At 52.6% G+C, this 11,700-nt stretch overlaps 1 protein-coding gene across 1 annotated transcript in view; it reads right to left on the bottom strand.

Moving 5' to 3' along the window:
- Orb2 (cytoplasmic polyadenylation element-binding protein orb2) overlaps positions 1-11,649 on the bottom strand; it is a 47,935-nt gene extending 36,286 nt beyond the window's left edge. Inside the window, exons 1-2 of the mRNA XM_076437913.1 lie at positions 10,216-11,649; positions 2,065-2,176 (exon numbers count right to left, since the gene is read on the bottom strand). Coding sequence (XP_076294028.1) covers positions 2,065-2,176; positions 10,216-11,370 — 1,267 coding nt within the window. The 5' untranslated portion in view covers positions 11,371-11,649. The remainder of the gene's footprint in view (positions 1-2,064; positions 2,177-10,215) is intronic.
- Between the last annotated feature and the right edge of the window lie 51 nt (positions 11,650-11,700).

Here is an 11,700-nt window from a genome sequence, read left to right on the forward strand (position 1 = left end):
CCTGGTTACGGCAGCAACCTGTTTGCCGCGGCCGCGGGTTTCCGAACGAAAAGGCAAACGGCGAGGCTCTCCGTCGACGGCGCGCGGGAAAGGGAAATACATACCATTCGTTTCCGTGCAATCCTTTCGAGGTCGGATATCTCGCACCACCCCGTAACGTTCCCGTATTTACGCGGCTGCTATATACTCTCTTTGTCCATTCAGCTTTCCAATTACGTCTGTCGCGCGTACGGGTACATGTGCATGTACGTATTTATTATATGTACATGTGTATGTATACATGTGCACGCGCAGAATCGCGAGGGGATCGGAGGCGATGGAAACGTAACGAGGCGAGGGGGAGAAAGTACGATCCAATGAAACCCTAGGTGGCTCGAGTGCGACGTTGAAACCACCCTCCGCGAATCCCGTCGGCATTACCGATTACATGACACGCGTTCGAGCGATATAGGTCGAAGAATGCGATCGCAAAGGCTGCGTCGTTCAAGGACGCCGAATTGGTCGTAGCGCAGCCTTTAGTACTTTTGACCGGGACGCGTGTATTTCCGTTTCGGTCTTCTTGGTCGCTTCTCCGAGTGAAATTCGAAAAGCGCTGCGCACAATTCGGAGCGGAAGTACGCCGAGATCAGCGGACCCGTTCGGACCCGCAGAAAGCCCGATTGGAAGAGAGACATATCCCTGTCGCGGCTACGTCGTCGCCACGTCGCGTCGCGTCGTGCTGTTACTCTCGAATTCGACGAGACTCGACCTACTAGCGCGGCTTAAAGTGCCACGCCGTCACTTCCGAAGATGGCGCAGCGGCCTGCACGCCCACTCGCCGGAACCTTACAATGCCTCGAGAGTAGTTTTTGTTCTCGAATAAAGGCTCGTTCCCGATACAATATACCGTTCCTATATCGCGTATCCTCGACCCTACTACTTGTCGCCCCCGCGGCCTCCAACTTTTTTCTCTCGAATGCTCGATGCTGGATGATCGATACTCGATTCTCCAGAGAGCTACCGCTAAGATTTCTCACCGGAAACGCGATCGTGATCTATCCGAATGCAATTTGTCTTCTATGCTGGATCGTTGTTCCGGTAATGGAACTTCGGGAACGTGCAGGATCTGAATGTAACGATGAGATTCCGCGACGAGTCAAATATCTCGAATCCTGAATTTTCTCCAATTCCGTTGAACCCCTTCGCCCTCTTGCTCCTCTGCCCTCTGTGCTCTGTCCCCTGTCGTCTATGCTCTAGCTTTCGTCACCTGTCTTTCATCTTCTGTTCTCTATCATCTGTTCTCTTATCCTCTATCTCCTATCCTGTGTTCTCTATCCTCCGTGTCCCATGTCTTCTATTCTCTATTCTCCATCCTCCACCCTTCATTCTCCATTCTGCATCCTCTGTCCTCTGTCCTCCGTTCCGTTCGACACAGGCGCCCGCAGCTTCGACAGGGACAAGCACCAGAAAGAAGAGGGCTCCTCGCGCAACCACCCTTGCCCTTGACGGCGAGCGCGAGAACGTTCGTCTGAGAGTTTCCGAAGCTCGTAGACAGCTCGGTGAGTGGACGCGGAAAAGAAGGCGAGGGATCCGTACGAGAGAGGGCAAGATTCCACCTGCCATGACGTGTCTCTGCGCCGTGCGTCTTCCATCTTCATCTCCGTCTTTATCGTCCACGAGGAGGGCCCGCGCGAACTTGACGCAGTCGCCAGGAATTTGCAGCTAGCGGACAGATCGGGTAGAGCGAACGGCAAAGTCGCGTCGAGTGGACTAGGGTGCCGACTGCCGACGAGAGCCAAGCAGGCTCTCGAGTGGTTCGTCGGTTTGGCCTTCCCTCGGTTCCGTCGCACGGACGCAACGTTCTTTCGGCCTACCTATCCGACATCCGACATCCGACATCCGACACGATGAAAATTTGTTTGCATAGAAAAGGAAATCTGAGAAGCTACGCGCGCAACGATACACCCTCGGCTATACAGGTTGCAGAGCATCGTCGCGTCGATCTCGTGCACTGCGAGTGTATTTAACGAGCTTAACGGTAAGAAACGTCGAACATCTTTTGAACATCTCTTCGTCGGCGCTTACCTTTCACGTGTTCCGGTGTGTCCGTGGCACCGCTCCTCATGATGTCGCTCAAGTAATGCTCCAACGTCCTCATGCTATCCAGCGGAGAGTTTCCATTGGCCGTCATTCGATCCTGCAAAAACATCGTACCGTCAATTTTCAAATATCCCGACGAAGATGGAAACTAATTATATCGAGACGGCGCGGCGCGGCGCGGCGTCTTCTACGGATTTCGAGAAAGTCGATCCAGCAAAAGACAATCACCGCGAAACACCGACGGAAAGAAGGGGCAGCTTTCGACGAACCGTGGCGAAGGCTGAACACCGTTTGATATATTTAACTTTGACATTGTGTAAGCCGATTCAAAAGTAATCGAGGACACGTACACACTTGCAACAATTCTCGGTGTGTGCGTATGTGTACCTGTAAGAAATAAACGGCATAGGGGGGAAAAGAGGAGTGGGAGGGAAACAAAGAGAGAGAGAGAAAGAGACCGCAAGGCGGTACACATCGATCGGACGAGTTTCGAGCGTTCGCACGTTCGTAGAGTCTCCAAACGATTTGGTCTCCTAGCTTTGCCCGTGTTTCTTAAAAGTAGATCCAAGGGACAATGGCAACGCGTAGAACAGACCGCTAAAAGACTGCGCGGCGATGCCGTCGCGCCGTGGGCATCGTTCTGAGCGTGAGTCCGACGCTATAGTCATCGCCGCGCCGGTATGTTTGGCGATCGGCTTTTTCTGTCTTTCCGAAGTTTCGAGCAAAACAGACTGCGAAACCGGAGCAGGAGTTCCGAACGATTCGGTCAGTTCCAATTTCTACGACGATTATGCTCGCGATTCTGGTTGATCGAAACGCAAAACGATGAGACCGACTATTCCTCGTTCTCGACTACTTTGTAGCGCGGTGCCAATCGCAACCGAGTCCGTATCATCGTTCTCTGCGGAGTGATTCACGCATATGCTCGATGACTACCGATAGACGTGGTAGGCGGAATGGATGGCTGGATAGATGGAAAGATAGAAGAGCGAAAAACAAGATGCGTTAAAAATGCGACCCCATTGCGGACGGAGGTGTAAAGACGGCGAGCCTTTGCCCGATTTTGGTTTTCGCAAAACTAAAACGCGCTTTTCCATCCTTCACCGGAGCACGGGCCCTCGAAACCCCACCTCGAGTCAGACTTTTAGACTCGCAAGGGAACATGTTCAGATGCGAAAATCCGATTTTGATAAAACTTATGTGAGGTATAGTTCTTCGAAAAATATTTGACACGTGTTTTTTTTATCGGCAACCATCCACTTTGAAGGGGTGAAAACAGCCCTTAAAGTTGGGAGTCAAAACCATATACAGGGTGTCCGAAAATTCGTGAACTTCCCGAAAGCGGGTGGTTCCCGAGACCATTTCAAGGGACATTTTCGTTTGCAAGAATATGTTATCCGCGGCTTTGTTTACGAGTTATTAATGAAAAACACCGACCAATCAGAGCGCGACCTAGATGCGAGTTACCACAGTCGGCCCGGCGCGCCAACTGTCTATTAGCCGACTGTGGCAAATATAAGAAAATATAAAAACACGTGTCAAATATTTTTCCAAGAACCATATAGCTCACATAAGTTTCATCAAAATCGGATTTTCGCATCTGAACATGTTCCCTTGTCGGACTTGGCAAAGGCGAAGGTGGGCGAAGGCGAAGGCGAAGGCGCAATGGATGCACAGACGCAGGGACAGGGACAGGACAGTTGGCGCTTGCGCGGTCCTTGGCGCAAGCGTGACACGACCGCGAGCACTTGGTCGGAGGATATCCGTATAGGCACGCGCATCCATGTGCGAGCGCAACCACGGGACAACGATTTCTCTCCCTCTCGTTGCGCCGCTTGGTTTCCGTCTAGCTGGAGTCACGCTAGAAAATCAATATAGGGAAACCAGGAAGCAGCGCCAGGGCGTCGACAGCCGAGACCTCTGTGCAAGCTGCTCCAATGCGAATTTGTCGCAACCGTGCGCACTCCAGTCGCCTCGGTAGGCCCCGGGCTCTCGACCTTATCTTTTGCTCTACCCGCATTCTCCGGTCCCATTTCTCGTGATCCTGCTACTCCGCATCTTTGCGAGTTTGCCGCAGGGAGCGGAGCAGCACAGCAGATTGATTGCTCGATATCGATCTCCGATTCGGCCGCGATCGCAAAGCATCGAGTCGAGTCGTACGGGTGCAGCGTCGAAACGATGATCGAGATCCGTAGGAGGACCCGTCGTCCAACATCGCTGAAGAGGGCACTCGGTGGGGTAGAGCGTCGATGACCCGGGATTCTGCGCTATACGGTGGCGAAGCATGAGGCCGCGCGGGGATTGGCCCAGTTCCAAAGTTTACAGCTCGTAAAAAACAGTGGTATCGTTCGAGCAGCGAATTCCACCACGGTAGAATCCCTTGACTCGAGTACCGGGGTGCAAGCGGTGCATGGCGCATCACGCATCGCGCACGGACCACGATGGGCACCCCTCGTCCGAGCGACGAGTCTTCGCGGAACGTCTTCGTCGAAATAAATAGGAGACACCGTGCGGCGGGGTGGGTGCCGTTGGTGCGTTAGAGGGAGAAGGCTCTTTCACCCGGGTAGAAGAAAACAATCGTAAAAGGGGTTTTTTGCGAGCCCGATCAGCGAGATGTTCCCCGCACGCATTCGAGCGTGCATTCATCCTTGGTTGTTTCATTAGCACGTATTCCTAGGTCCGCGACGCGTTCTATGCGTGTTTTTGTAAACGTCGGCCACCGTCTTGCAGCCCGGGTCATCGCATCAGACCGTTTTGACCCCCCACCCCCTTCGGTCATGCGGGTATTCCGCGACGAATCCCGTTCCTCAGGGCCTCCATCGATAGATAACGTACCCGGACAAACGTCAAATTGCTCGAGCCGACGCTCTTCGAGGTAGACGTTGCGAAAGCGTTCCGAGGAAAAATGCGCTGTCGCGCATGTCGCTGACGCGGCGGAAAAATCGTACCGGTCGATCGTGGAATCGAAACGAGCTTGGTCTCGAACGGTTCCGTTCCGTTGGCGAGGCAACGCGTACGGCATTGCATGACACGGCGAGGCAAGGCGAGGCAAGGCGCGGCGAGGCCGAGGGGGTTGTGGAAATCGAGCGTAGAGACCGGGACGGCACGACGTAACCTGAATCTCGAGGCGAGTGCGGAAGAAACGATTCCAGAGAGCCAGCCAACGCGAACTGGGTCAACGTCGGTGCGAGCGAGACCTCGCCGGGATAGGCGAGGGAGCAGTGGGAGAGAACCCGGCATGCAGGGAGACACAGAGGGGAGGAGACAGCGAAAAGACCGGTGGAACGAAATGCAGAGGATTGAGATGGGGTGGGAAACGCGGTACCGGAACATCGGCGAACGCGTATCCCTGAATTCTCGCCACCGTTTAACTTTGCGACGCGACGCGATGCGGTAGCGACACGGTATCGTTCGACAGGGCCTATCGCGAGGGTATACGCTCGTTGTCGCGCTCTCTTCGATCTAGCGTTGCTTACGCGCAAACGTACTGCTCGCTGTCGAACAGGGCCGCGTACGCTTTCGGTGGGATCGATGACGGTCGACGCTGCCGCGACGCGACACTTCGATGTCGCTGGCGTTGCCAAAAGATAATGCAGACTCATCGACCAGGCTGTCGCGCGGTGTCGGTTTTCACGACAACCTCGTTTTTCCCGAATCGTGGCACGCGTGCCACGAGCGTCGCAAGAGGGGGAAAGAGAGAGAGACAGAGAGAGAGAGAGAGAGAGAGAGAGAGAGAGAGAGAGGGAGAAAAAAAAGGACGAACGCGAGCATGAAGGATGATGGCGGGTGGAGGCGGATCTCGCGGGCATCTTATACAAACTTAAACAAACCATTTGCCCTCACAGGCAAAAATAATTCGAAGAAGAAGATATATCGTCTATCGGGTCGGTCAGGTTACAGCGAATGATAGCGCACGGTTTTCATCTTGTTACGCTTACTAAGCGAATTAGGACGATTATCGGATGTCTTTGTTTTTACGCGTTTCACATAATAATATATTTCTGCACCGTTCTAAGTTGGTAGAAGATACGCTGGAACATGAGAAGGGATGAAAAATCATGGGAGGATTGACGGGGGCGACGGGTTTCGAGAATGTTGCGCAGCGCGAGCGAGCGAGCAAGCGAGGCGACGAGACCTGGACGAAAAATCTATACCGCACGAAACCGGACTGACCTATAAACCTCGTGCCGGGTCACTCTGCACCGGCGCAGTTCCCAATTCGAACAGGAGGGATCCCGAATTGGGTTAACATCCAGATATTCCGCGTTCTTCGGACGTCGAATTAGTAGGACGTAAAAGTTGACTCGGACTTGGAAACGTTCGACCGTGACGAATACGAAACACGCGACGCAAACGGTTTTTTTTCCGCATCGTGCCTATCTCAAGGACAAATTTATGCCACGCTAGCAGACCACCGCGCGATGCAATTATCGCTTCTGGCCTGGTCTAGGCTAGCCTGGGTTGGCCTGGGCTGGCCAGGGCTGGCCCGAGCCGGACGTCTGACCTCGTGCACCGCGTTGCAACGCGCGATCTTCGCGGCTATCGCGATCTACATTACCTTTCGATCCTCGATAGAACCGATTATCGCCTCTTTATTAATAACGCCCACCCTCGGACCACACGCCTCGTATCTGGTACACACGACCGTTGCCCGATCGACCGACTAATCTACACTCTTTTATCAATTTTCTCGCATGCTTTCCCCGCTACCGTCTATCGGTTCGCTTTCAAATACCAGATGCCACTTCGACACCGCCTACAATTCCGTCCATGTCCATTCGATGCGTGACGCGTTGTTGCGCCGCCGAACCGAGTCGAGTCGAGCCGAGCTTTGGCGTTGCTGTGCTCTGCTGTGCGATGTCGCGTCGCCTAGCGTGGCCCAGCGTCGCGTTACGTCGTTCAACGCCAAAAATACTACGGAATCGTAACAGCGTAGAACGACGATAACGGGTCTGGGTTAGGTTCTCGCGTGTCTCGAGACGCTGGTCGTCTAGCAGAATCTCAACCGCGCGATGTATTTTTACGCTAAAAACGAGTCCGTCGTGATGCATCGAACGGCGAACGGTACGAGGCAGAATACGCGCAGAGGCACGCGTAGACTCGTAGGCGCGTGAACGCGCGGACTCGTCGAATAGTCGATCGGTTTGCGTCGACTGCCAACCGACTATGTATACTTGGCTAGTGGCGGAAAGACTCGGCTCGCACGTGCCCCGATTCGTCTCCAAGGTGAACGACGACCGACCGAGTTATCGGACATGGAGTTCGTGTATGTCTTCGCTCGGCTACCATGCTGTTTACCAGCTAAAAAAGTATGTACCTACGCGTATCGGAAACGCGCGAGTTCAGTTGGGTTTCGTCGTCCTCGTCGTAGATTCGTGCTAATCCACCGCGATTCTTGCAACGAAAACGGCGGTCAACGTTTCCCGGATACTGTCGAGAGCGCGAGAGAGAACTAGCGGGAGGGAAACGGGGCAAGAGAAACGCAAAGGCAAGCTGAATGGTCAGGCTTCTTTCCCTCGTTCCCTCCCCGCTAGTTTTCTCTCGTGCTCTTTGGTCGAGATGCGCGTTCTTTCCCCAACTTTGCGAAATTCACGAACTTCAGAACTTCGTTCCGAGATATCGAAATCGATCGTCGACTTATTTCCTCATTCGGCGAGGAACCATAGCTTTCGACCTAGTTTCGCGCCCACGATTCGCTAACGATTCGGCGACATTATTCGACGACGTCCATGCGAGTCCTCCGAGGGAGTCTTCCGTGGGATCTCCTAAACGCATCTGGACGCAGCGTTTTGCGATCCTGGGACCTCTCACGCTCCATTCCTCACGAATGCAAACTTGTCCGTCCAGATGCACAGGAGGAAGCTACGACAAGTGCAGTATAAATCGCAAAACACTGCGTCCAGGCGCGCTTAAGACTAAGAAAACATTCTCACGAATACCCGATACACCTTTCGTCGTTGCGTCGGAAGGAATTTTGCGAGAGTTACGGTCTCGAGGAAAACAGCGGAACGCTATGCGACACGATGCATACCGTCACTTCGCGTCACCGCGCGTCGATCGTTACGATGTATGCAAATACACACGAGTAGCCTTGCGCGTGTCAAGAAAAGAACGCGAGTATCTATAACCGCGTTTTGCACGACCATTCCATTTCGACTCGATTTGATACGGACCCGACCATCTATCCACAGTCGACGCCAATGACCCAACGCAGCCGAAGTCTATTCCAGCGATAGGGATCGTAGGAAACGGAGAAAACTTCGCGAAGGGCGCCAGTTCGCGCAAGAAAATCCGCCATTTCTCTAGGACAGTATGCAGGTCTATTTTCGACAGGTAGCTAAAATAGCTGAGCTTAAACTTCTGCTTCGACCGTACGCTGTTCGGACTCTGCCGCGTACCAGCGGAATTGGGTCAGCCTCGGCAACTAAACAAGTATCGGAGAAGCTTCTCCTATTCTTCTCGATTCCGAGTATGTAGAACGACGCGCTCGTAGCAACTGGAAAATATCTACGAGCGGATCCTTGTTCGTCCATACGCGTCGAGCAGTATACTCCTGCGTTCCGCGATGGGTCTCTCTCGGTTCGCGATTTTTTGGCAGGAGCATCGTCGCGGGAGAACGGCCGCGAGCTCGTCCATCTGCGAACTAGCGTTCCCGTGTATACGCTGTGACGTTACCCAAGCATTTGGGTGAGGAACAATCAATACCAACAACGCGAGTCATCTAAACTTTTAGAGAAACGATGGTCGATAACTCGATTCAAAATCAAAGAACTTTCGGTGGAAATGAAGTAGAGCGATGAAATTTTTTTTTAATTAAAGCTGAAACTTTGCAGAATGTGGGAAAAATAGGGAGATTATGGTACGAACGTTTTTTAACCTTGAGAAAATTCGTTGAACTTTCACAATTTCAAGAAACTGTGGTTTCTCCGTTACCACGCGCGGAAAATTTTTTTTTAACGTGCTATATATCATTTCCCGTAGATTTTTTCACGCTGATTTCAAATCTGATTTTTGTGAACAGAGCTAATGTAATCGTTAAGTAATCATAAGTATTTAATCTTTTTAACTTACTTCTCATCAACGAATTCTTTAACTTCTGGTGATAAAAATAAGAATAAGGTATCACCAGAAGTTAAAGAATTCGTTGATGAGAAGTAAGTTAAAAAGATTAAATACTTACCTTACTTCCTGCGTAAATGAAAATATAATCACGGAAAATAGATATCTAATTTAAATTACATTACAGTCACACATAGCCTACAAGAAGTGCCAGCTAAAATCGCAGCGATACTTCGGCTGATCATTCGTCAAGTGATATACTTCAAATAAACGTTCAAATACTGCATTATGTTTAATTTTATTGTGTTTTATATATGAGAATACAATATACCTTCAAACTGGGTTATCAAATCATTTCAACGCAAAAATGATTACATTAGCTCTGTTCACAAAAATCGATTTCTTGCAAAATCCTGAGGTTGTAGACAAATTTTGAGACCAGATTTGAAATCAGCATGAAAAAATCTACGGGAAATGATATATAGCAAAAATTTTAAAAAATTTTTCCGCGCGTGGTAACGGAGAAACCTTTTCTTGAAATTCTATCTGTTTAACGAATTTTCTCAAAGTTAAAAAACGTTCGTACCATAATCTCCCTATTTTTCCCAGATTCTGCCAAGTTTCAGCTTTAATTTTAAAAAAATTTCATCGCTCTACCTCATTTCTATCGAGAGTTCTTTGATTTTGAATCGAGTTTGGTCGAAAGTTCCCACTGTGCGGCGCGCGACCGTCGAAACAGCCGTTGTACGGTCTAAATTTAAATTCGAGACTCGAAGCGGTTGCATAACCTGGCATCGAGTAGGTACGTGAACGAGCGAAACTGCGGAAGTTCGAGCCACCGGTGGTGTATACTTTTTCGACGGGCTAGCACGATTAGCAACGTGCCCTAACGCGCGGTCGATGCTCGACGATCGATAACGAACCGTCGGATTAAAAGAAACAAACACCCACGCTGTCGCGTGTTCGCGAGAAGAAGGAGGAACGATTTGATCGGCATCGCGAGACGCGGAGCATGCAACGCGCAACGGTGCAAGCGTCGACTGGTCGGCGTCGACTGCACGAAATTTGCCGACTTACCTGCTGAAACGGTGGCATCTGCAACAAATCCCTGTCCTCGGCAGCGGTAACCTCGAAGGTGGGCGCCGGTTGCGGCGGGTACATGTTGCCTTTGCCAGGATAGGAGGTGCTCCTTCGAAATTTGACCGGGCTGATGCAAGACGGATGAGCGGCCGGGCCCGGATGTCCGGGGAACGTGGGGCTCGGCTTTCTCCCCTGGAGTCCGGCGGCGGCGGCAACCGCGGCAGCCGCGTGCAACGACGAGTGCAGAGGAGGTAGATTCGGCACCGATCTGCCACGATTCCACGGGGAGAGCCCTGGATTCGCGACCGCGGCCGCGGCCGCTGCTGCTTGTGGTCCCGCGCCCCATTGTTGAGGCGCTTGCGGACCACCGGACCAAGCCGCGTAACCTTTCCCGGGAAGGTAAACACCAGGATGCGACGTTGCCGGTGGCGGTTGTTGCTGTTGATGTTGTGGCTGTTGCTGCTGTTGCTGCTGTTGTTGTTGCTGCTGCTGCTGCTGTTGTTGTTGTTGTTGCTGCTGCTGAGCTTGCTGTTGCTGCTGAGCTTGCTGTTGCTGCTGTTGAGCCTGCTGCTGATGCTGAGCGGACGATACCTGAAGGCCGTGCCGGTTCCCCGGTGCTCCAGCGTTCCCGTGTTGTTGGGGAAAATTGTGGCTAGCCGTGATGGCGCGACGAGCCCCCGTCGACACGGCCGGACCGGTGGTGGCGAACAACCCAGTCGGCCCGGTGCTCGGAAAATTTTGGAACGCGCCGATAGATCCGTTGACCGGTAACGCGTGAAGACCGGCGTCGTCCGGGGCTGACCAGAGACTCGGCACCCTGCCAGGATCGGAAAAGCCCTGAAGAGTCGAGCCGGTGTTGCACGTAATGTCCTTCTCGGTGGAGGAGGGCGTCGTCGGCGTTATAGCGATACTCTCGACCTCGACCGCGACCGCGACCGCGTCTTTCGCCTTCTCCTGTCCGGCCACGGTGTCCAAGCCGCTGCTCGGCGATAACGGCGCGGTCTTCCCGGTACCTTGTTTCTCTATCAGAAGATCGTCCTGCATCGTCGAGGCCGTCACGGTTACGGCGTTATTGGCGCTGCTACCGATCGACGATTTCGTCGTGGCCGACAAGGAACTCGAAAACAGGCTCGTCCCGCTAAAGTCCCCCATAAATCGCTCGCCGTTTTCTTCCTTCCTCCTTTACTTCTTTATTACCTTCCTCCTTTCGTTCCCAGACGACCCCGATGCTTTACCGTTCTAGTCGCAACGAGCTCGTCCTTGCCGGCACGAACGGCGTTCGACCAGCGAGCTCGCGGGACACCTATCGATCCACGCCGTACGCGTAAAAACACCAGCGAATATACCGAAAGCTGTGCAGACCACACCGGCCTACTTCGATCCTCCTTCTTCTTCTTTTCTCCACTGCCGTTACCCACTATCCTTCGATTTTCCTCCTCCTCCTCCTCCTCCACCTCCTCCACCACCACCTCCTCCGCCTCC

Source organism: Lasioglossum baleicum, chromosome 14 (genome assembly GCF_051020765.1).
Source record: "Lasioglossum baleicum chromosome 14, iyLasBale1, whole genome shotgun sequence".
Lineage (NCBI taxonomy): Eukaryota > Metazoa > Arthropoda > Insecta > Hymenoptera > Halictidae > Lasioglossum > Lasioglossum baleicum.